The following is a 26,344-nucleotide window of genomic DNA, read 5'->3' as shown; positions in this document are numbered from 1 at the left end:
GCTTAAGCCAGTACATGTCCAGGCCCGTCTGAAGTTTGCTAGAGTGCATTTGAATGATCCAGAAGAGGATTGGGAGAATGTCATATGGTCAGATGAAACCAAAATAGAACTTTTTGGTAAAATCTCAACTCGTCGTGTTTGGAGGACAAAGAATGCTGAGTTGCATCCAAAGAACACCATACCTACTGTGAAGCATGGGGGTGGAAACATCATGCTTTGGGGCTGTTTTTCTGCAAAGGGACCAGGAACCTACTGTGAAGCATGGGGGTGGAAACATCATGCTTTGGGGCTGTTTTTCTGCAAAGGGACCAGGACGACTGATCCGTGTAAAGGAAAGAATGAATGGGGCCATGTATCGTGAGATTTTGAGTGAAAACCTCCTTCCATCAGCAAGGGCATTGAAGATGAAACGTGGCTGGGTCTTTCAGCATGACAATGATCCCAAACACACCGCCCGGGAAACGAAGGAGTGGCTTCGTAAGAAGCATTTCAAGGTCCTGGAGTGGCCTAGCCAGTCTCCAGATCTCAACCCCATAGAAAATCTTTGGAGGGAGTTGAAAGTCTGTGTTGCCCAGCGACAGCCCCAAAACATCACTGCTCTAGAGGAGATCTGCATGGAGGAATGGGCCAAAATACCAGCAACAGTGTGTGAAAACCTTGTGAAGACTTACAGAAAACATTTGACCTGTGTCATTGCCAACAAAGGGTATATAACAAAGTATTGAGAAACTTTTGTTATTGACCAAATACTTATTTTCCACCATAATTTGCAAATAAATTCATAAAAAATCCTACTATGTGATTTTCTGGATTTTTTTCCCTCATTTTGTCTGTCATAGTTGACGTGTACCTATGATGATAATTACAGGCCTCTGTCATCTTTTTAAGTGGGAGAACTTGCACAATTGGTGGCTGACTAAATACTTTTTCCCCCCACTGTATATGATCTGTAGCTGACATGAGCAGCTTTCCCCACCACATGGAACAGCATATTTCCCCTCCAACAGCACAGCTTCTTCACACAGCTCTTCTGCTTCCCAAACAGGTTCCGTCAGAGTCGTTCTGCCGCCAGTGAAATCTAATAGGCTGGGTAAAACGAGCCTGGTGTTTACGACTGACTGTGCATGTCCCCTCCCTCCCTCTCCCTCTTTCCACCCTCCCATCTCAATCTCGTTCTTTCCACCCGCCCTCCCTCTTTTCACCCTCCCTCCAGTTGGTGGCTAGCTAAGCCTCCCTCGCAGGCAGTTCCAGGAGAGGAGCTAGCTAGCTCTAGCACTGAGCTGTGGCTGTAGCGGTGTCTGTTCCAGGTATGGGCGGGGCGAGGAGGAGAGGCCCTTTAGGGGGGGGTGACGTCACAAAGCTCAGGGTAGCCATGTGCTCTCTGCTCATGTGGCCCTGTGAGCAGAGTGAGGCAGGAGGGAGGGATGAAAGAAGAGAGGAAAGAGGGAGGAGCCCCAGTGCTGAGCACTCCAGGGTTTAAGAGTTCCAGCCATGGCGCAGCATAGAGTACACAGCCGCGCTCTCTTTCTCACACACAGCCATTTTAATACGCATTATATCAATCTGCAGCAATTAGGTCAGATAGAGAAACACATTCCATGTTAGACAGCACAGACCACATCTCAGGAAGTCGTAAAGTAGTACAATCTAAATAACTAATATAGCCTAACACATACGACAACAAACTACTGTAGGAGAAAATGTATTGAGAAAAACAGCTCAAACCAAGAAGCATGGGAAGGAAAAATCTGCTTGCAGGCAGCCTTATATGCAAGTTCCTCGTCGGTTTGGTCTCTAGCTTACTCACTCAGTCACTTCTACGAAAGGAGGAAGAAATGAAACAAGGAAGTGTGACTTGACTTCTCAGCAGAGTGGCTGTTGGCGAGAAGTAACCTCACAGTGACAGTAACCTCAGTGGAAAAAAAGAGACATGCTCTGATAAGAGACCCGGCCTGGAGATAACATGATCAGAGTTTGTATTCATAAAGTGTCTCACTCCTGACCAAATAATCTTATTCATTATGATCTGAAAGGCAAAACTGATCCTAGATCAGCACTCCTACCCAGGGGGCCATGATGTTCAACAAAGATGACTGACTGACAGACAGACAGACAAAGGGCTGCCAGCATCACTGCCCAAAGATGAATCAAATGAAAAGTAATCCTCTGTCCAAATCCTCTTATTCAACCTCTCTGGTCTGGTGCTCATTGGTCACATTAGCAGACTGCCCCACCCCCCTGCCTAAAGTAACAAAAAGGGGGAAGAGATGGGATCAGGAGGGGGCATGCAGGGGGAGAGAGAGGCGCGTGCAGTCAGGAAACGCGTGCCTGCCCTGCACCGTACAGTCCATGTCGGAACGACAGAGAGCACACGCTGTTTTAAACACCCCTCCCTCCATCTCTTTCCTCCCTCTACTCTTCTTCTCACCCCTCCCTTGCTCTGCCCCAACCCAACACTACTGGAGCTCAACCAATAAAAATTATGGAATAGAACTGCGTGACTCAGCACGACTTCTACTACTGGGGTGTTATAGCACTGGCAACATTAAGCAACTACGCACATTAAGGCCTATGTCACATACTTATTATGCCTTCAGAGACTGGTGGGAGTTTACAACCTACAGTACAAGTAATTCAAGATATTTCTTTAACCCGTATTCAGTCCTGCAAAAGTGCATTATTTAAGCTGGTTTTCCCTCTTCACTTTAAATTCCAATAACTAAAAATGAAGGACCATGCTAGTGTAAATACATAAAGAGTGGAAAATGTCTGTAGTTGTTTGTTTGTTTCCTGGCCGGTACATGTGCTTTAAATACACCCTAAATCCAGCTTGGCTGTCAAGAGGGGGTGGGGGGGGGTTGCTGGGTCAGTCTGCTAGTCGAGCACGACACACTAACAAGACGGCGTTCCCTCATCACACAGAGAGGGAGGCAGGGGGAGGAGGGAGATTGGGTGACATGAGTTCTCTGTGCACCCACACTGCCCTAGTTTCCCCTCTCTCTTAGCCCTGCCTCGCCCCCCTCCATGCACCTCCCAGGGAGGAGAACTCCAGCGCTGCCACCAACATACAAGATCAGATCCTCACCAGCACCAGAGGTAGAGGTGCACAGGAAAGAAGTGTGTGTGTGTATATTTAACAAGCACATACACAACGAACATAGCAATGGGAACTATCACATCACTCCTGAGTTAAAGTAGGTTAGTCGAAGACCTTTGTACACCGGTCACCTGCTCTCTGCTTACACATAGCTTTCGATATACTACCTGCCTGTATCACACATCATGACCCATTGAACCACTATTAATTATAGTAATTCCTGTTTCAACCACAAAAGTCCATTGAAAGGTTTTAATCACATCAGATAATCTTAATAAAAAGCTTTGATAAAAGATTAGCTTTAATAATCTTTCAAAAGGGTTTTAATGAACTCTTTGTACATTTTCATTGGAGACTCTCTGGTCCGCCTATACCCCGGGCAGCAGAGCATATCCAGAAAGTTTAGCTTTCTGCTAGAGACTAGAAACGACCTTCCCTCCCCTGGACTAACCAGACCAGATCTAATGACGTTGCCAAGAACACCAAGGACCTAAGGATATACAAAGCAGCTCCAATATTAGCCTCCTGGCAGTAAAACAAATAAGGATTGTTATCTTAGTCCATCTGAAATTAATTGCCATTTACAACAATTTTGTAACAGACAGTTTGCCCACACAATAAGGTGTGGTGGATTAGGCATAGTTCACACACAATCAGCTGGAGATGAAGAGCTAGACACCCTGACTTCCTAGCAACACCACCAGACAGTACACCAGGGGTCAGCAACAGGCGGTCCGCGGGCCAACACCGGCCTGTGAGTGATTTATTTTGGATTTTAGTTTTGGGCCCAAAAAATAAGTTGTTGTACCTGTAACCCCACTCTAAAAAAGAAAACTGACAAAACTAAATAACATTTTGGTCACAAAAACTAAAAAACTAAAATCAATAGAAATTCTGCTTTAAAAAAAATGGTTTAATTTAGTCAATCTGTTCACCAAGTATTCCCACAAATTAAAAAAGAGACGTGATCGTGTCTCAATGTAATCAAGGTATGAAATTGTTATTTTCAAATAGAATCTCTTTTGGGATTAGTTTGGTCAATTTGCAGTGTACAAATTATTATAATTACGTTCCGGCCCATGAACCATCCACTCTGACAAAAATCGGACTGTGGCTGAATCTAGTTGCCTACCCTGCAGTACACTGTCTGCCAACAACACTTATTAAATTATCCACAAGTATAAACTCCAACTTTGTTACTGGAAAAATGCTTCTTCAAACAAGGCCTACAAAGTTTGAAACAAAACTGACCCTACTTCCCTTGACAGGGAAACAATAAACATTGGAAAACTAGAAAATCCACAGTAAACTCAACGGTGAAAACACAGAGTGAAAATCTACACTGAATTCAACAGCGAATTCCATTCAGTAGTAGTTTATCCTTTGCTCAACCATGCAGTTCTTCTAGCTTGCTTACCTGTATATATCTGAGGGCGCTCCTCAGGACACTGAGGTTAGAAGTCTTCTTCTCATCTGCATTGGGGATGTTTTTCTTCAGGGTGTCAAAGCACTCCTTCAGGTGAGCACGTCTGAGAGTAAGGGATGGAAGGATGAAAGAGGTAGAGAGAGAAGCGTCTGTTAGTGAGAGGAAGAGGCAGGACAAGGCGTGATTTCACACATTCAGCTTAAAAATAAAAAAATACTAATAAATAATTACTACCAACATGAGACACATTGAACAGGTTTCTGTTTCATGGTAAAACGTCTGTGACAAAGGATGCAGGCAGGGGTAGGCAACAACTCCTCTGCTTAGTCCCGTTTTGGGCATTATATCCCTACTACTACAGTACATTGAAGTACTATCAGAATAAGCAGAACATTCAAAGCCATTAACAAGTCCAAGATATCATAAATTATTGTCTGACAAATGCAATATCTATAGATAAGCCATAAGTGAATAAATGAGAGTATAATTTGTTTTTAGAACAGGACAGAGAAGTAAGTAAGCAACTCGGTTGAAAAAAGACGTGGGCAATAATAGTGTACACCTAATCTCACCATAACCTTAAACTGCCCTGTGCAAAGAGCTCAACCCTCTTTGTTTAATAAAGGCGACCATGGGAGAGAGATGCACCCACCTGTTTTTCTCAAGCTTGTTATGTACTTCTCTTGTCCCTGCCCTGTAAAAGCACAGATCGGAGCACATTATAAGATTGGGTGTCCAGAATGGGCAAGACGACGAGACTCACAGAACAAGAATCAAATCAACCAACAAATATAAAGTACTCCATCATCTCTGTTACTTTACTTCAACAATATAATGTATAATATGCACAGGCAGCTAATTGGATCTGATTATTGCTCAATTGTCCAATCAGGACATACCCATTATGGAGCACATAATCCAAGAATAATTTAGTCCAAGAATCCTTCAGTGCAGTGACTTTTCATGGTTCGTGATTCTTCTGATACCGTTTGTGCCTTACTGCTCAACAAGTGACTGACAATCACAGGCACAGCTACAGACATAAAAGGAAAACTAAAATGCAAATGGAGGAAAAGAATCCAAACATAGTGCAAACCATCTCTCCTATAAATAACAAAATGGCCACTTACCCTCCAGGCCTCTTCTTCCCGTCCAGGTCAGGGGGGCTGCCTCGGCCCCCAACAGGGCTGGTCTGGCCCCCACACGGAGTCTGGGGGGGCCCTGGCTGGGGGAGTAAGGCATGCAGCTGCGGGGCTGAGACGATGGAGCCAGGGTAGGGCTGCACCAGCTGGGGAGACTGCTGCTGCTGCTGCTGCAGTTTATGGTTGCCAGATTGTGGGGAAATAATCTGCGGAAGGTGATGATGGTAGTGCTGATTCTGCTTGTGGTTGCCAGATTGGGCCAAAGGCAAGTGGTGGGAGTGGTCGGTCTTCACCTGAGGAGAGAGAGCCAAAAGCGCACCCTGTCCCTGGTGGTCCTGCCCTGGGGAGTGAGGGTCCCTCCTGGGGGAGGCCAGGTGGGGTGCTGCCCCAGCCTGGGGGGACAGGGTGGTGGAGGAGGGGGTTGGGATGGTGGGGGACAGACCTGTGTGGTTGGAGGTCATCATGGGGATTGGGATGACGGTGATGGGCATGGAGGGGGGCGGCAGTGGGGGAGGGACAGAGGGGCAGCGCTCCGAGTGGGGGCAGGGCTCTTCTGCTCGGGTCACATGGTTCATTTGAATGAGGGAGGAGTAGGAAGTGACATTGTGCCTGTGGGTGTGGTCAGATAGCTGTTCGAGGCGAAGCTTCTCCCTCAGCTCATTCTCCTCTGTGAGGAGAGAAAGAAGTAATGGTTAGAGACTAGAGCAGCAAAGGTTAGGTCCCAGCAGAAACATGTCTGAGAACATTTCTAGCATCCTCTGACTAATCTCCATCTAGTGAGTTTGACAGCCGGGTTCATTCCCAATGAATACTACAAATCAATAGACAAAAGACGGGAAGGAGGAAAACTAGAATAGCTGGAAGGATGCACTCAGCCATCTATTCACCTAGCTAACACACAGTGTTCACAGCTTATGTTGCCCTTGTATGGTCTGAATTGAAATACGATGCCAGACACCCCCCTCCTACCCTCTATAGGGCTATTCCAACGCTGACATACGTTCATACCAAACCTGTAGGCATAGACCTCATCCTGCCTCAAGGAACTCTGACAGCTTATAAAAGCTGTATAATGCAGCCGCAATGCCTTGCCAGCCAGAAACAAGTTACAATAATTGGCATTATATTAAACAGAGCTCGTCTTTGAGGGAATCCTGTTGGCCCTGGTCAAAAGTAGTGCCCTATATAGTGAATAGGTGCCATTTCCGAGGCAGCCAAAGTCCTATATTTATACAACTCATTACGTTGCTCTTGTTGGCGCTGGCTGGTTGGCTGGCTACATGACAAAACTCAATGCTGTTTATCCTTTTTACAAGTGGATTAACACAGTTACAGGTCTGCAATATGACAGGAGAACTGACTGACAGTGTGTGTGGGGCCGCAGGTAGCTTAGTGGGTAAGAGCGTTGTGCCAGTAACCGAAAAGTTGCTGGTTCTAATCCCCGAGCCGACTAAAGGGAAAAATCTGTCGATGTGCCCTTAAGCAAGGCACTTATCCAGAGCGACTTACAGGAGCAATTAGGGTTAAGAGCATCTGCTAAATGACTAAAATACTCTCCCGAGTGGCACAGTGGTCTAAGGCACTGCATCGCAGTGCTAGCTGTGCCACTAGAGATCCAGGCTCTGTCGTAGCCGGCTGCGACCGGGAGACCCATGGGGCGGCGCACAATTGGCCCAGCGTCGTCCAGGGTAGGGGAGGGAATGGCCGGCAGGGATGTAGCTCAGTTGGTAGAGCATGGTGTTTGCAACGCCAGGGTTGTGGGTTCGTTTCCCACGGGGGGCCAGTATAAAAAATAATGTATGCACTCACTAACTGTAAGTCGCTCTGGATAAGAGCGTCTGCTAAATGACTAAAATGTAAATGTAAAAGCTGGGCTGCGCTCAGTGTGTGAGACAAGTTTTTTTTAGAAGAGGAAGTGGGGTATATTCCAAGGTCAGTGTGTCCAAGTAAAAGCAGGTTTTATGCCTCTCGCCCAATCCCAGTCATACTGTCTTAGTTCCAATGTAGAAAGGGATATGTTCTGTTGGGATATTGCAAGCTTCTGTAGGCCTACATACTGTAATGAAGAGTTCGTGAAACTTTGAGCTGAAGCAGAATTGTTTTTCTGTGAAACTACACTGTGTGATATTTCCACATGTACTGAGAGCCCTAAAAGAGAGAGCTACAGATTGCGGTTGGTGGTAAATCATCCAGCCCTCTAACACAGTGTTGTGACTGAACACATTGTGCTGATGTTAGTGCAGTATTGAGACTGAAGACATAGAAAAATAGTGGAGCAAAACGCCCTGACTGTATCTGTTATTTAGGAGGCAACTTGTCTTTTAGAACGTTTCAGTACTGACGCTCTTAACATTAGGTCCACGTGCTGTCCTTGAGAATGAGCTCACATTGCGTTTTCCTAGCTCCTTTAACACATTCTCGTCTCAGAGTGGGGGAGAAAAGATGACAACCAGGACAAGCCAGAGAGACAAAGGAAGAGAGTGGTTTGAATCCCTGAGTTCTAGCAACGACCTCACCTCTTCATCCAATCAGATTGGAGAATCACCAACCCCCCCCCCCCCCCCCAACAGCATGCATAGATACTAGGGGGAGAGGGGGTTGTCCGGTTGCTATGGTAATAGTGGTGTTAGAACACGTCAGACACAAGAGAGCTTTACAGCCATCCTTTACATCGATAAGGGGTGGAGCAGAGCCGTGCCAAACGTGGCCATTACAGCACGTTAGCTACACAATGTTCCCTTCTTCCCTTCCCTTACCTTACACCTCCATATCCAATTCATTGGGAGACGTGATTCAATTGGGCTGTTCTGAGAACTTCTCAGAAGCGTGTGAGAAATGTAGGACATACAACGGTGTGTGGATTGGGCCCAAGCTGTGGTAATTTAACTGATTATCGGGAGGATGTAGCTGCCTGTAGTCAAAGATACTGACAAAAGTGAAAGTCTCAAAGCATAGCATAACAGTGTGTGTGTCATAATAACGCTCTCTGGCTGTGCATCTTCCAAAAGAGGCCAAGTCCATAACATACATGGAACATGATTTCGCAGTTAACACAGGCATTGGACATATTTTCTTCAGAGCCAGGAACAAGCAACAGCTCTGCTCTCCCCAGCACAGCAGAGGCCTGGAGGCCAGATTGTCACAGCGACACTGAAAGCCACCGAGAGTCTTAGATAATAGTCTCAAATAAAGATCATCGCTGGGGGAAGTAGTTTGGGGTGCTGCGATTTTGTTCTTCGACCAGGGGGTTGGGTTTGCCCGCAAGCTCCAGACGGCTATCAGTCCGCAAAGGCCCAGTGCACTACTTTTGTGATATATACACACACACAAACATACTTTTATTTTATTTATGCTACTTTTCATTCTGATTTCCACCCCCCTTTTTACTTGCCTTTATACTAACATAAACTAGGCCTACTTAAGTTAGTAAAATGTCCAAGACCAGGTTGTATTCATTAGTGCACACCGTAGCACTGTCATCAGTGTAAACAACACCGTCATTAGTGTTTAACCTTCACCTCAGGCCTATCCGCTCCACTCAGTATTGATAAAGTGCAGTCAGAGTTCAAAGTTCAGGAGCTCTGAGAAGTTGCAGTCCATTAAGTGCTCTCCTCCCACATACAAGAACGACCCATAAAACCCTGGGAGGACTAGATTGGTTAGGCCAAACCCCAGAAGAACTGGATTGGTTAGGACAAACCCCAGAAGGATTGGTTCGACCTTGCCCAGTGAGACACCCAGAGTAGGATTCAAAAGGTCAAACTGAGTAAGTCAAAAACAGAGCCAGCACTGTCTAATTCCGCTCTACAAGTAGATGAGAAGAATGGTCCTTTAAAAACCCATTACAGAGATCAACCCCTCCCCAGAGCCAGGAAAAGTCCTCCTCTACATGCATCTGAGACGGATGGTCCTTTAAAACCCATTACATACTTAAACCTCCCTTTAAGTGCAGAGTGGTGTGCTTGTCATTTGTTGGACAGGTAGTGTTGAGGTGTCAAAACTCCTAAATCAAATTGGTCGCTTACACATTTTGCAGATGTTATTGCGGGTGTAGCGAAATGCTCATGTTCTGAGCTCCAACAGTGCAGTAATACCTAACAATACACGCAAATATAAAAACGAGCAATGTCAGAGTCCAGATTATAAATATATATGATGGTGTGTATAGCCATTAGACAGTATATTAATAGAAAAGGTGTGTACAGCAGTAGTTATATAGGATGAGCCATACTAGAATACAGTATATACACATATAAAGTGGGTCAAACAGTATGTAAACATTAAAGTGACCAGCATTCAATGACTGTGTACACAGGTCATTACCCCTCTGTCATCTCTCTGCAAATGAACGACAGATCATGGAACTGACTGGTGAGTAGAAAGCTGTGGATAAGGTAGAGGAAAGGGTTGTTGTTACCTTTTACCATCTTGGTTCTCAACCCATGAGTAATCAGATGTGAAAGCATTGACCTAAGGCGTGAGAGAATGACGCCCACACCTTGGTATCTGGTCAAATCGGAGGCACAGTTCAAGATAGCCTAGTTCTCATGCCATTCATAAACATACTTTTGTAAATCAAGGTGAGAGCCACCAAGACAGTCGTGAAGAGGGCACGACAAAGCCTATTCCCCCTCAGGAGACTGAAAATATTTGGCATGGGTCCTCAGATCCTCAAAAGGTTCTACAGCTGCGCCATCGAGAGCATCCTGACTGGTTGCGTCACCGCCTGGTATGGCAACTGCTCGGCCTCCGACCGCAAGGCACTACAGAGGGTAGTGCCTACGGCCCAGTACATCACTGGGGCCAAGCTTCCCACCATCCAGGACCTCTATACCAGGCGGTGTCAGAGGAAGGCCCTAAAAATTGGCAAAGACTCCAGCCACCCTAGTCAAGCGGTACCGGAACGCCAGGTCTAGGTCCAAAAGGCTTCTCAACAGCTTCTACCCCAAGCCATAGGACTCCTGAACAGCTAAATCATGGCTACCCCACCCTTTTATGCTACTGCTACTCTGTTTATTATTTATGCATAGTCACTTTAACTCTACCCACATGTACATATTACCTCGACTAGCCAGTGCCCCCGCACATTGACTCTGTACCGGTACCCCCCTGTATATAGCATCCCTACTGTTATTTTATTTTACTGCTGCTCTTTAGTTATTTGCTTTTATTTTTTTACTTAACACCTTTTATTTTATTTTAAACTGCATTGTTGGTTAAGGGCTTGTAAACATTTCACTGTAATGTCTACACCTGTTGTATTCGGCGCATGTGGAAAATATAATTTGATCTGAAGTCTGGTATAACATAACTGCATTAGTTTGTCAATTAAAACACTTATCCAACAACTTTATTTTGTTCAGTAAATTGGTTGACTCGAGACTACCACGTGCTCTTATATAATAACACACACCCTTTCAAAGTATAGGGAAAACAATAACAGGAAAAACAATATTCAGTGAGAGGAGTTACATGGTTAATGTTTGCACTGTTTGTTTGACTTACTAAGAAAGATCTATTGAAATTTTGCCTGGTTGTGTTTAGCTCTATGGCCTTGACAGGTTGGAGATAATAACTTTTATAAAAACATGTGTAGTTCCACTTATATAACCACAGCACATAGCAGAGGAGTGAGTACAGTAGAGGGGGAGAAACCCTGCCCTACTTTCTTCCACACCGTGACCTAGCAGCAGCACTACAGAGAAGAGAACAGGGAGGGAGCGGGCCTCCGGATGTAGGACTGCCGAGCATGCACGTGGTGAAAGGGGCGGTCCCCGTTGCAGATATGGGTCATGATCAATTTGGACACGTCAACAGCTACACGCAAAAAAAATTACGCGATTAGCGCGTGAGCCGAAGGTTCCTTTCCTAGGAATGTTCTATCTAGCCTACATTTCAGTTTAAAATGTGCAATGTACGAAAGCACATAAATGTAAAGTTGTGTTCAAACAATCATTTTAGGAATTCAAAAGAATGATTGATCGTCACAGAAACCGAGAGGGAAGCCTGAATCTGTCATATGATCCCCCTGCTATGTCAGGTCAGATGATGTAAAACGACTTTAGCGCTCCCTTCGCCACCGCCCTTTACTGCGAGTTGTTTGAATGTAAAATAATGAGTGAAGGTTACTATACGACTTTAAAAGCAGTCGCTAAATGTTAAGGTTACAGGGTTGGAAACAGTGTTGCAAATAAACACGATCGTTTCAAGACTTGATAGGAGGCGTTTCGATCGACGCGTCTGTAATGCAGTAAAATTCACACGGCTACATTGTCTCCTGTCACACATCCAAATGATACATTTGTAGCCAACTTCTTAGAACAAGGATCCACTCTGAAATAGGCTACCATTTCAAATCACACCTCAAGTTGCTCAAGACATTTAACTCAGTAAAGCCAACTAAATAGTCGAGACAAGGAAGTCTGATTAGTCACGACCCCCAACGCAAACAAAGGCAATTCAATCAACTGTGGACGTAATCTTAAATTATAAACCAAAATTATTTTTATGGTAAAAAAGTAGATTTACATTGAGAGGTAAAATGCATGCAGATCTTCTCCCAGTAGAAATATCTTATAGATTTGACACATCTAAATAACGAATTCGTTTGATCCTTTCAAATCCAAACTTTGAAAGCCTCTAGAAAACCTATAATGGATTGTAACCTTTACATACCACGTGCTTTCTGTTGTTGCTGGGCTTGCAATTCCAAAAACTTTGCTGCTTCTAAAAGCGTGTCGATGCTCATTTCTTCTCCGTATTGGAAACAAAATGTTATAAGCAAAAAAAATAAGCAAATGTTACAGGGTATGCACTTTATTTTTCAATGTAAGGATCCAGTCTTTCAGTCAGCAAAACTGAAGAAAAAGGTAATCGGATACCCCTCGTAGAAACTCTTCCACATACGTAGAGGAGTTGCAACAAGATGGCGCTGAGAGTAGTAGGTAACAAATCAGGGCCAAAAGCATACCATTTAAGACCGCCCACACATGTATTCCCTCCCATACGCTGCAATGACAAAGAAAACACGAAATGGTGTCTTGGAATGGACTGACCTACTGCTATTTCTTATGAAAGAAAACGAAGCATGAAAATTAAACAGATTGTGCATGTCGTTCCTCAGTTGCATTTTCACAAATCAGCATGTTGTTTCCAACAGTTGTTTCAACATTGAATTTCATAGTGCTATGATGAACACAAACTACATGTTTTATCATGTAATCCTCATCCACGATTTATCTGTATCCGTTCACGGCAAGATATTTACATATCATTGCCTAATAGCCAATCACAAGGGAGAACAACAAGGTATGGCGCTTGCACACATGGGCAAACTAGTGCAGTAGCCATCATTCCCATATTATGATTCGGTCTCCAGGTCAGTGGCCTCAGCAACATTTTTACATTTACATTTTAGTCATTTAGCAGACGCTCTTATCCAGAGCGACTTACAGTTTAGTGAGTGAATACATGTTTCATACTGAACCCCCGTGGGAAACGAACCCACAACCCTGGCGTTGCAAGCGCCATGCTCTACTAACTGAGCTACAACCAGCGATCATTTACAGACATACATGTATTAGTCATCACAGTTGTGTCTGTTTAAAGTAATGTCAAGGTAAACATGTAATTTATTGATTGCAACCATTTGCAGTATCTACCGTCATAAATGTACCATTAGTCATGCAAAGGGCGTGGTGGAATAGTCAATTCCCAAACAACGTGGTGCGGGGTGGCTTTAAACGAGAGCAATTCGAACGTTTGTTATTTCAAGAGACAGTACGCCTTTCCCGCCACATGGCGGAGCGTCGACAACCTTGCGCCAACTGTCTGGCTGTTCGGTGAGTAGTCCATTTTCTCAGTTTAACTATATGAGCAGTAACTGCTCTTTTGCTTTGTTGGCAGCATACCCCTTGAACTTAGATAATTAACAATCATTATGCTTGTTTTTTTACTGGATTGATAGCTATTTAACAGTTTTTCAAGACCAAAGGTACCATAATGTTTTGTTGTTGAATTTAGGTGGCACCTCTTTGTGGATGATGTGTCAAATCTAAAGACAAAAGCCAATGTTGTAATCAGCACATTGCTGTTCTGTTTTTCACACTGACCTTTACATGATTCTCACACACAGGAACTGATGATCAAATCAAAGGCCTGCTGTGTGTGACCTCAGAACACACAACAAAAAAAGACAGGAAGTCAATATTGTGGCTTTAAAAAAAGGCCACTATGTGATAGTGACACAGTTGCACTCACACAGAGCTGTGAACTCAGACACATACTCTGTATACATATACGCACACACTGTGTCTACAGCTGCACCATTAAACGCATCCTGACTGGTTGTATCCGTCTGGTATGGCAACTGCACGGAAGGCCCTACAGAGGGTGGTGCGGACGGCCCAGCGCATCACTGGGGGCGAGCCCCCAGCCATCCAGGACGTACATACCAGACCGTGTCTGAGAAAGGCCAGAAAAATTGCCCAAGACTCCAGCCACCCGAGACATGGAGAGTTCTCCATGCTCAAGTCTGACAAGCGGTACCGGTGCATCAAGGCTCAGACCAACAGACTCCTAAACAGCTTCTATCCCCTGGCCATAAGACTGTTAAATGGCTAACAACTACTGTTCTCATTCAGGCTATTCACACGGACTATGCCCATCCGCAGGTCTCTACCCACTGACACACTCATTACTGACGCCATACACTTACAGCCACATGCACTCAGCTTCTATAATGATTAGACGTATTACTACCATAACGCTGCTGTTCATTGATTATATATTATTACCAGCACTGCATTGTTGGGAAAGAGCTCTCAAAATAAGAATTTCACAGTACTGTTTTACACCAGTTGTATCCTGTGCACGTGGCAAATACACATTGGGTCCACTGCTGGGGCGCTTTTCCTGGTATTCACCACTAAATCTCTGCTCAGGAAGTGTGTCTGTTTGTGACAATTGCATGTACAGGCACTCTAGGCACAGGAAAGACTGAGGAAAGATTGGAAATCCTGCATTACTAGGAGGTATTGCTTCAGCCAAAGTGTGTGTGTACAAAGATCATTCATTACCGGCTGAAGTCGTCGATACGGCCGTCTAATTTGGCTGGCATCACTTTCTAAATGTGATACTACGACAGGCCACTTATAAAGGTGAAGCGAGTGTCTCCCCAGAATGTGTTGATAAGCTGTATTTCATCAACAGGAGGAAACAAGTGGATTAGCTGCAGCTATAGACTGCCCTCTTGTGGCTGCTTATGGAAACGGCATCCTAGACAAATTAATTGTCTCTGGGATAGACCCCCTGTGTGTATAACACTAACTGAACATGGAAATACACAAATAACATGTTACTAAAACATACATTTATACATTTTAATTTATCAAACTTGAAATAACTAAAATATTCACTACTCATTATAACCTTGACAAGGAGACTTGGTGAAACTAAAGGACCAGCAAATAAGTACATTTTATACTTTACCTCCTACAAACTGGTCACAAATAGAACAATACAGGACAACTGGTAAGTTATGTTCCCAAAGTCCCTGCCTGTATTTCTAAAATGTTCTGCTTAATGAACATGACCCAGTACTACAGGTTAACTATGTTCCATTATGTCCCCAGTGGCTTGGCCACCACTCTAAACAGAATGTTCTTCAGGTAGGTACACAGTTGGTTCATCAGGTCCTTGTTTTGGCCTTCCACCCAGTGGATCTCCACAGCAACATCCTGCTCCTCAGCCTTCACGTTCACCAAGCACTTAAACAGGAAGTGTTGCACAGTGCCGGGGCTCTGTGGCTGCATCACTTCCTGTCCAATGGAATTGACTTCCTCTTCCTGTGTTTCGGGAGGTACTTCCTGTGGGGTGGTTATGCCTTGCTGTTTCTGAGTTGTGGTGGATGGTGCCGTTTGAACCAGTGTGGTATTGGGTGTTATAGAGGTAGGAGAAGACTCCATGACGACATCCTCCTCTGTCCCACTGTTCTTTACTGGGACACAGCTGGTTTCCTCCTCCTGGCTTTGGACTTCCTGTCCGCTGGCCCACTGAGAGTCGGCTCCATCGGCTCGGTTGGTCCCTGACTGTGGAACACAGCCTGGCCCTTGTGCTGCCGTGGGAGTGTGTGAATCTGAGTGTGAGCTATACGGAATGTGTGTAGAGTGGTGATGGGCTGTGACTGAGGAAGGGGTGGGGGAAGTACCACTGGGGGGCGCTCTGGGCAGCTCTCTGAGGTGTCGTCCCTGGTCTCTGCGTCTCTGTCTCCCGTGGATCCAGGTGTTCTCCACAGCAGTCAGGAACAGACTCTGCTCCTTCCTCCCACATGGGACACGCTTGTGCAGCACCTGTAGAATACAGATGACACGGTTGCTGTGTATTTTTTTGTCTAGAATCTAGGATTTGTATGCCTCTGTTGGAGAATCTGGGTTAGGGAGTGTGTTTGCAGTAAGGTATGTCCAGTATGCAATGAATGTGGTGTGTACATGTAAATGCTTAAGGAGTTGTCTGTGTGTGGTGCTTGCAGTATGTGTGCACGTTCCTTACGGTATGAGTGTGTTGCTTGCGGAGTGTTTTTGTGATTGCTGTATGTGTCAGGGTGTTTTTCTGCATAGAAAAGTATTGGGCGGGCGGCCTAAGTGTTTTTTCAGGTCCAAACAGTAAACACCATTCAAAAAGTATTCAGACCCCTTTACTTTTTCCACATTGTTACGTTAGCCTTATTCTAGATTTTTTATTATTATTCCTCAATCTACACACAATACCCCATAATGACGAAGCAAAAACAGGTTTTTAGAAATGTTTGCAAATATATAATTTAAAAAAAATACAGAAATATCACTTTTACATAAGTAGTCATACCCTTCACTCAGTACTTTGTTGAAGCACCTTCGGCAGCGATTACAGCCTAGAGTCTTCTTGGGTATGACGCTACAAGCTTGGCACACCTGTATTTGGGGAGTTTCTCCCATTCTTCTCTGCAGATCCCCTCAAGCTCTGTCAGGTTGGATGGGGAGCGTTGCTGCACAGCTATTTTCAGTTCTCTCCAGAGATGTTTGATCGGGTTCAAGTCCGGGCTCTGGCTGGGCCTCTCAAGGACATTTAGAGACTTGTCCCGAAGCCACTCCTGTGTTGTCTTGGCTGTGTGCTTAGGGTCGTTGTCCTGTTGGAAGGTAAACCTTCACCCCAGTCTGAGGTCCTGAGTGCTCTGGAGCAGGTTTTTATCAAGGATCTCTGTACTTTGCTCATTTAATCTTTCTCTCGATCCTGACTAGTCTCCCAGTCCCTGCCGCTGAAAAACATCCCCACAGCATGATGCTGCCACCACCATGCTTCACCGTAGGGATGGTGCCAGGTTTCCTCCAGACGTGATGCTTGGCATTCAGGCCAAAGAGTTCAATCTTGGTTTCATCAGACCAGAGAATCTTGTTTTTAGGTGCCTTTTGGCAAACTCCAAGCGGGCTGTCATGTGCCTTTTACTGAGGAGTGGCTTCCGTCTGGCCACTCTACCATAAAGGCCTGATTGGTGGAGTGCTGCAGAGATGGGAGAACCTTCCAGAAGGACAACCATCTCCACAGAGGAACTCTGGAGCGTTGTCATAGTGACCATCAGGTTCTTGGTCACCTCCCTGACCAAGGCCTTCTCCCCCGATTGCTCAGTTTGGCCGGGCGGCCAGCTCTAGGAAGAGTCTTGATGGTTCCAAACTTCTTCCATTTAAGAATGATGGAAGCCACTGTGTTCTTTAGGACCTTCATTGCTGCAGACATTTTTTGGTACCCTTCCCCAGAACTGTGCCGAGACACAATCCTGTCCAGCTCTACGGACAATTCCTTCAACCTCATGGCTTGGTTTTTGCTCTGACATGCACTGTCAACTGTGGGACCTTATATAGACAGGTGTGTGCCTTTCCAAATCATGTCCAATCAATTGAATTTACCACAGGTGGACTCCAATCAAGTTGTAGAAACATCAAGGATGATCAATGGAAACAGGATGTACCTGAGCTCAATTTTGAGTCTTTCTTCTGAATACTTATGTAAATAAGATGTTTTATTTTTTAATAATTTCAAACATTTCAGAACCTGTTTTCGCTTTGTCATTATGGGGTATTGTGTTTAAATTGAGGAAAACATTTAATTTAATCAATTTTAGAATAAGGCTGTAACTTAACAAAAAGTGGGAAAAGCCAAAGGGGTCTGAATACTTTCGGTGTGTGTGTGTGTGTGTGTATAGATATTTATTTATTTAGGGATGGAAAATAGTTTGTAAATATAAATGACTAAAACCAGAAAGAAAGTATGTAGAAAAGATAATGGAACTATATATTTTTTGTATAAGATCAATATTGAAAACTAACAATCACCAAGATAAAAGCTACTGTCTGGGAGAATCTAAAATTCAAATAATGATGCATTCAAAAGTATTTTGGGCCCCCATTGATTTCCTTATGTTTGAGCATAAGAACTAGTGCTCAATTTCGGTAATATTTTGTTTTTTAAACAACTAATTGACAGATGTACGTTCAATTATTTGAATTCCATTTTGTACGTTTATTTTCTGAGAGCTCAATGAGAACATTGCACAGTTTCTCTAGAGATAAATTGGATCAAGGCCGAACTGTGCGATGTAGTAGGGAGCTGTAGTTTCCAGCAGGCCAATATTCTACATAGTTTAGCGCAGAAAATGCAATTAACTACAATGACCATAATCCATTGCGCGCCTACTTGTACGGTCTGTGTGCTGTGTTTCTTTTACAGCTGCTACATTAGGTTAGTGTGGGACAGACACAGCGAGGGAGAGAAGAATGCGCAATCGTGAAGGATAGAGAGCTGTTGATTCACGAGGTATCTCTACCGGAAAATACATGATCTAAGTGACTGATAGTTGGTACTCAGGACTCATAAAAGTATGCCTGATTTACTTTGAAGTACTACTAAAATAGTGACTTTGAAATAATGAAATAGTCAAATAAAACAATTATAATACAAAGCCTATAGAAAGTCTACACCACCTTGAACTTTTTTTCCCCACATTTTGTTGCGCTAAAGCGGGATTGAAACAGATTTAATAGCAATTTGTCATTGACATTGAGTATTTTGTGTAGATCAAAGTGAAAAGAAAAGTTGTTGCATAAGTATTCACCCACTTTGTTTAGGCAAGCCTAAATTAGTTCAGAAGTAAACATTTGGCTTAACAAATCATATAAGTTATATGGACTCACACTGTGTGAAATAATAGCGGTTTACATTTTTTAAATAAATGACTACCCCTTCCTCTGTCCCCCATACATACATCTGTAAGGTCTCTGTCAAGTATTGAATTTCAAGCACAGACTAAACTACAAAGACCAGGGAGCTTTTCAAAAGCCTCATAGGCCAGTGATTGGTGGATGGGTAACAACAAATCAGACATTGAATATCACTAAGCATGGTCAAGTTAATAATTATGCTGTGGATGATGTATTAAACCACCCAGACACAAAGATAGTCGTCCTTCTGAACTGAGCTGCAGGAAGGAAACTGCTTAGGGATTTCACCATGAGGCCATTGGTAATTTTAAAACTACAGAGTTCAATGGCTGTGATGGGAGAAAACTGAGGATGGATCAACATTGTAGTGACTCCACAATAATGACCTAAATGACAGTGTCAAAAGAAGAATACACATATTCCAAAACATACAGTATGTGTGGAAATGGCACTAAAGGAATACTTCAAAAAAACACGGCATAGGAATACACTTTTTTGGCCTAAATGCAAAGCCTTATGTTTGGGGCAAAATCAACAACCCATCAATGAGTAACTGCCTCCTTATTTTCAAGCATGGTGGTAGCTGCATCATGGAATGGGTATGCTTGACATCGGAAAAGACTGGGGAGTTTTCCAGGATGAAAAGAAACGGGATGGAGCTAAGCACAGGCAAAATCTTTGAGGAAAACCTGATTTACACCAGACAGTGGGAGAAGAATTCACCTTTCAGCAGGACAATAACCTACAACACAAAGCAAAATGTACACGAGTTGCTTATCAAGAAGACAGTGAATGTTCCTGAGTGGCCAAGTTAGTTTTTACTTAAATAGGCTTCAAAATCTATGGCAGGACTTGAAAATTGCTGTCTAGCCATGATCCCCAACACCTTGACAGAGCTTGAAGAATGTTGGGCAAATATTGCACAATATAGCCTTTTCCATCCACTTTGACAAAGTATTTTGTGTAGATCGTTGAAAAAAAATGACATTACATATTAATCCCACTTTAACGCAACAAAATGTGAAAAAAAGTTCAAGGGGTTGTAGACTTTATAGGTATACACAACTGAAATATTTTATTAAAGTAATGTGAATAAATGATTCATAAGTGATAAGCAGTAATGGACAGTCACTACCATCATGGGACTTTTATTAATTGTTTTATTCTGTGTTACAGCATTCAACACACATAATGCATAGTGCATTTGAAAAATATTAAATAAACCGTGATTATTTTTGAATAATCGAACCGAAGCCGTACAGACCTCAAAAAGAACTAAATCGCTCAGCACTAATAATAACACAGCATAAGCCATGGCAAAATGCGTAGAATTGCAGGAAATTCCTTTTAAAACGGTACAATTATTTCAGCTCCATAAGCAAAAATCGTAGAATTGCAGGAAATTAGTTTTAAAACAGCAAAATGTTCTCTCAGCTCCATGGCAAAATGTGTAGATTTTGAGGAAATTAGCTTTAAAAACACCTACATTTGCTCTCCCCTGCCAAGATGGGTGCAATTAAAATGTTATTGCCTGCACTGCACCAAATTCAGCTGGGCCAACCACGCCTACCACCTAAGCCCCCTTTTGATCCAGAAAAACCCATGTGTGTGTTTACCTTTAGGTCACCAAGTGTCTTCTCCAGCCAGGCAGTGATGGTCTCTACAGGCCTGGGGTTGGAGGGACAGCCTATAGAGGAGGCCTGGGACTGCAGCTCCTTCACTGTGGGCTGCAGCAGCATGAAGGACAGTGGCTTACGAGACTTCTCCAGCTTCCTCTTCTTACTGGGGGGAGACTGAGGGGAGGGAGATGGCGAGATAAATAATAAAATATCCATTTACAGAGTATGTGGGGTTTACGGAAAGAGGTACCATTGTCATAATATTCTTCTTAATTAAAAACTTCTGATGAAGATGTAGTCACATACTTCAATGTATGTAAAACATTTATTTGGAAAATGTGAATGCATCCTCAACCTGCCCAGATAAATAAAGGGTGATTCATGATGACAGTGTGGAAGACTGCTGGTAAATGCACAATATAAATACATACACAGGTACAGTATGTTGTTCAGACAAGCATGTTAGTCATAAACAAGTTCACTGGAACAGCATTCTTGAACGTACAGGTGCTAAAAGACAAGTGTGTCCCAGTTCTACACACTACGGCATTCGACACTCATACTGCAAATGCCATCATACATATCTGAGGCACTCACAAGTTCACTCTGACCTGACACACAAGTAGTACACTACACACCCTCACAGAGAAACTGACTCACAAGTAAACTCTGACCCAAAAGCATGCACAAACACATGCACACATAGCCGCGAGCGCCTCCGGGTCCATGTGGCCATCGAAGAGGAGAAGGAGAGGGCGCTCCTTCACTGCATGCTTAATGAAGTGCTGAAACCACTTCCTGAACAGGTCCCCGTCAATGTAGCCACTGTTGACCGTCCATACAAGGCTTGGGGGGGGCCTCCCAGTGTGTAGTGGCCACCGGGGAAACACTTGGGGTAGATGATAAATGGTGGGACATCCTCCCCAGCTGCGTTGAAGCAGGCCAGCACTGTGATGTGCTCCTTGGTCCCCAGACTCATCGCAGTTATAGATTTGTCTGGGTTTCTCCCTCAACCCACTCTCCTCCAGGTGCTTCTCATAAGAAGTGAAGGTGTCCATCGTCAGACGTGTGGCACACTCAGCTCTCCCCCTGTCCAGGGTGTCCGGCCTCCTCATGCTCAGGTTCTTGTGCCTCTTCCTGAACATTTCCCACCACCTCTTCCCCAGTGGTGGGATTGTTTCCCCTGGGTGCCGAAACCTACAATAGAATATAATATATAATTCTCCATCCAGGATGAAAATGTTTGTTTTGGCATCACCATACACATCCACATTTACATCACACACATTGAGAACAGTCAGTCCAGCAATCTACATACATAAACACATAGAACACCAAATACCTGCTTATTTTGTCAGTGTATTTCATCAGTACTGCACCAGAGAATTTTCAAGCAATGTGGGTGGTCCACTGCGACAACCATGGGTCACCCGGACGCCAGGGTTTGCCGAGGTACACCATGCACCTTGGTAGATAAGAAAAGAAAACTGTTACTAGCAGATAAAATTCACATACACGTGGTAATCTCCTAAAAACAAAAGATGCCTAACCTTGGCAGCCTGGCCGATAGCCATCCTTGCCCCACAGTCCTCCATGGCATGGAACATGTCCACCTCACTCCACTGCTTCCTCTTGACTTTCTCCATGCTGTGGTGGTAAATCCATATAGCTAAATAACTTGGCATACTATACACATTTTAGAAAGATAACTCAATCTGAATATGTATAAACATGTACATTTCAAAGCAAAGGCATTGAAAGGTGATGAAAGTTTTCACAATAACTGATAGTGTACCCATGTTTTTTGTTTGATGTTATCTTTAATGAAAATTAGTGTCCCAATTAGTTTAATATTGATGCATACATTGTAACATTTGACTAAACATTTGACTAAATACTGCCTATATGTAGCCTAAACATAGCCAACAGTGATAGGTGTCAAAAAGTTAATGGTTCAAAGTTCAAAATTAAATTTTTGCATATTGTGTAAAATGCCCCCGTCAAAGGACTCCAATTGTGAAAAGGTAAAGCTTGACAACATGCAGCTGTTTTCGTGATATGTATTATCTAATGCTTACACTTTTTTTCCTTTTTGCTTACTTAGCAGTTCTATCAACATTTAGCAACTAAGCTAGCAACATTAGAAAATCAGTTTGCTATATTTCAGAGGTACAAAGTTGGATATTAAATGAGGTGTGGTCTGTCGCGCAGTCAAATTTTACAATATACAGCGTGTCCCACAAAATGTTTATGTATATAACTTTTTTGAAAACTCTCAAAACCTAACTTAACTTACAAAAATTTCAATGAAAATTAGTTGTCAGCTAGCTAGAAGGGTGTCTTTAGTCGCAAAACGTACCGTTATTTTCCAGTCCATTTAAATGTTGAACTCGAGGTGATTTAGTCCTCCAACCGCTAGAGTTTCCGAAGTTAGGGGAAAATTAGCTACACGCTTAGACATTGACGACGTTGAGTGAACAATCATTTCTAAAGAAGTGAAGTCTCACTTTCCTAGTCACCATGAAAACCCCTCTGGACGGCTACGGAATGATGGATGAAGTTGTAGTGAGGACGAGAGAAAAACAGATGGAGAGAAGGAGGAGAAGAACGGGAGGAGAAGAGCGGAAGCAAAATACTTTTGCTCACTCATTCCGTGTGACAATGAGTGAATGAAAGACAAACAATGAGAGAAAGTGAGAGAAAGTGAGGAGGGCGGGAGAGATAGTCTTGGATGCCTGGACCAGTGATGACAACTCCTGTCCGTTTAGGCCAGCTCACGCCACGGATGAGTCACTTTAAAAAAAAAACTTTTTTAGTCATTCAGCAGACGCTCTTATCCAGAGCGACTTACAGTTAGTGAGTGCATACATTTTTCACGACCTGCATACCTCTCTCACTCCTTTTATCTCCGTCTCGCCCTCTCTCCCTCCCCGTGACTCTGCTCTTTTTTTATCCTCCACGCTCCTCCTCCTTAGCTCATCTTTGTGTCAACACATTGAATTGTAAAGGCAAAGAACCCCACCAATAAGAAAATGGAGTTGGCAATATCAAAACACACCACAAGGGGGAGCTCCTTCCATGTGATTTATTCCTACCCCCCTGCAATGACATTGGCCCTGCTGTGCCTTGTCTTGGAGCTGCCACTGGTGCCATGCTGCTATGGTGGAAGTGTTCCTTCTCTAAGCAAGTCCCCACATAATAATACCACAGGGCTCTCTACCTTATACAAACAACAGTGCTATGGGTCAACATGTATTCATTGGTCCATAAAATCCTATTTAAATACACCAGATTGCCAGAATGGGTCTGCAGTGAAACAATGCAATAATGACATTGCAGTCAGTCAGTCAGTCACTCAGACAATATGGCCAACTGACAGAGTCAGCACAGAATGGAGGACTGGACTACGACCTTCAGACTGGTCCTAGATCAGTGTTCTGTTATATGTGAGATGTTTAATTCATGTATTCTCCTTCCATAGAAAAAAAAGGTGTCATCAGACTGGTCAATAGGAGAAAGAATTGACAGTGTCAAGTCTAGACTCATACCTGGATTCAAATACTATTTTTATCATTTTAATCCTTTGTTATAATTTAGTTGGGCTCGATTAAGATTGCCTGGCTCAAAAGAACAATCGCAAAACTACTAGCTAAAGCAAATGAAATATTTCAAATAGTATTTGACACAGGTCTGTCTAGTGAGTCTATACCAGCCAGGCCTAGTTATAGCTGCTTCATGTGTTTCTTATTGTTTCCCAGCCCTTCTCTCTCTGCTCAATAAGCCCCTGCAGCTCAAAGGAAGAGGGAAACATCTATACAATCCATCAAGGATTGCAGCCCTTCTGTACAGCACATCCTTGACATAGATACACACACAGTAACTCAGTATACACACTCATATGCATGTACACACAGATTCACACAGAGATGAACATACACTCCCAGACAAAAGCACACACACAGAGATGAACATACACTCCCAGACAAAAGCACACACAGAGATGAACATACACTCCCAGACAAAAGCACACACACAGAGATGAACATACACTCCCAGACAAAAGCACACACACAGAGATGAACATACACTCCTAGACAAAAGCACAGAAAAACACTTACACACGCCCACAAGCACATACACAAACACCACCTCATCTAGTCTGATGTGTGTACGGCTTTAAGTCCACTCTTCAGTCTCCAGTGATTCATATTTGCTCTTTCTCTCCCTCCCTTTCAATCTCTCTCTATTATTAATCTGACTCACCCACCCCCACCTCCTCATATACTCAAATGTGTGCTCAGTCCACACACACACACACAAGAAAAATAGCTTTCTGTATTCTGTTTTGACAACACCTTGCTCTAGTCGTCTAGTGTAGCCAGTCTGTCTGTGATTCTCTCTCTCTAGCAGCTAGTCTGCCCCAATTGTCCAACCAGGACTCAAGCCTGGAGCTCAGCTCAACAAACAGAGCCCCAGCATGACTCCCCAGATAATAGGCCATTATTCAATTACTGACCACACACAGACAGATCAGCAGAAGAGAGATGGCCATTTAAACTAGCTAGGGCTAGCTAGGGCTAGCTAGGGCTAGCCACCCCCCAGAACCTTAATATCAGGGTCTCTTGTTCCTGTTGACCCCTCCCTAACCTTGCCCCCTGCTGTAAATCTTCTCCTGACTGGCTGCATGCCAGACACGCCCCCTGCTCTGGGCCCACAGTGTCACATGACACTCACAGACAACACAGATACCAACAACAAGAGCTAGAGAGCTTCAATTCTCTCATTTCTCATTCCCTCTCCAAGTCTCCTTTTATAGTCTCTGTACCTTCATCTCTCTCCCCATCGTCCTCAGTCTGTCTTTCTCTCTCCCTCCCTCTCTCTGTAATGAAGGGATCAGATTCTGTCAATGTGTCTGGTGAGACTCACTTCCTGCATTACACATCAGTCAGATGTGTGATGTCAGAGCTATTGATTCAATCACCAGGTTGTGCTGAAAACAGGCTGGAAATAACAAATGTGGTGCCACAGAGGGGCTAGTTACTAGTACACAGGTGGCTTATCTAGTAGGTTAAGTAGGCCACAGACACACATTTGTACACTCACCTGCACACAGTCATATTCCTAATTCATGCATAGAACCCCCCTCACACACACACACACACACACACACACACACGTACATACAGGTGTGGGGTCATCCACACACTCCTCCCCAGTCTGCCTGGTAATGATGCAGTGGCCCACTGTGTAAAGAGGGCAGTAAAATGTAGGCCAATCTTTCTGCTCAACTGCCTTTGTGGCGAAAGGCAAACGAAACTACAAGAATTCGACTGAGACCAAAGAAGTCTTCATACACTCCACTTTCCACCCCCACGCCTCTCCCTTTTTATTCTCGCTCTTATTCAGAATATTTCCAGCTTTCACACTCTCATATTGATCTCTATGATGCCCTTTGCTCGCTCTACTCTCTCCCTCTCATCTCTCTCATTCTATCACTCCCTCAGTGGCCCAAGAGCCTAATGGCATGGCGTGTTTGTGCGCACACTCCTTCCCCGGCAACTGTTGCCTGGATACAGCAAATTAGGGGAGGGACGCAAACATCTCCCCAGAGGGCGGGTTGAATGCTGCCTGCATACTCGAATGGAATGGGCTAGAGAGTGGAGTGGGATGGGCCGGGAATGCATTATTAAGGAAGTGTGGGGAGGTAGGGAACATCTGGAAAAGCAGCAGGGGTGTAGTTAGGACATGCCCCTGGATGACTGGGAATGAGAGAGGGAGAAAAAGGGAAGGAGGGAGACCGAGCAAGAGAG

At 43.9% G+C, this 26,344-nt stretch overlaps 2 protein-coding genes and 1 long non-coding RNA gene across 4 annotated transcripts in view; all 3 read right to left on the bottom strand.

Moving 5' to 3' along the window:
* mnta (MAX network transcriptional repressor a) overlaps positions 1-12,422 on the bottom strand; it is a 31,673-nt gene extending 19,251 nt beyond the window's left edge. Inside the window, exons 1-4 of one of the 2 annotated variants that reach the window (XM_084148095.1) lie at positions 12,341-12,422; positions 5,654-6,332; positions 5,176-5,217; positions 4,515-4,626 (exon numbers count right to left, since the gene is read on the bottom strand). In XM_084148095.1, the coding sequence (XP_084004221.1) occupies positions 4,515-4,626; positions 5,176-5,217; positions 5,654-6,332; positions 12,341-12,413 (906 nt within the window). In that variant the 5' untranslated portion in view covers positions 12,414-12,422. The remainder of the gene's footprint in view (positions 1-4,514; positions 4,627-5,175; positions 5,218-5,653; positions 6,333-12,340) is intronic. The other variant, XM_084148096.1, reaches the window with a different exon arrangement.
* Positions 12,423-15,031: 2,609 nt separating this feature from the next.
* LOC311105874 (RNA N(6)-adenosine-methyltransferase mettl16-like) overlaps positions 15,032-26,344 on the bottom strand; it is a 35,214-nt gene continuing 23,901 nt past the window's right edge. The window contains exons 9-10 of the mRNA XM_084148097.1: positions 20,532-20,708; positions 15,032-16,014 (exon numbers count right to left, since the gene is read on the bottom strand). Coding sequence (XP_084004223.1) covers positions 15,286-16,014; positions 20,532-20,708 — 906 coding nt within the window. The 3' untranslated portion in view covers positions 15,032-15,285. The remainder of the gene's footprint in view (positions 16,015-20,531; positions 20,709-26,344) is intronic.
* On the bottom strand, positions 20,846-25,702 carry LOC311105875. Its single transcript, XR_014610288.1, has 4 exons — positions 22,894-25,702; positions 22,085-22,181; positions 21,877-21,999; positions 20,846-21,731 (listed from the first exon to the last, which is right to left on the bottom strand). It is a non-coding gene; the product is annotated as an uncharacterized lncRNA (long non-coding RNA).

This window comes from Coregonus lavaretus (genome assembly GCF_964263955.1).
Source record: "Coregonus lavaretus genome assembly, chromosome: 30".
NCBI lineage: Eukaryota > Metazoa > Chordata > Actinopteri > Salmoniformes > Salmonidae > Coregonus > Coregonus lavaretus.
The sequence above is the reverse complement of the archived record's forward strand: the minus strand, read 5'-3'. Positions and strand labels throughout refer to the sequence as shown.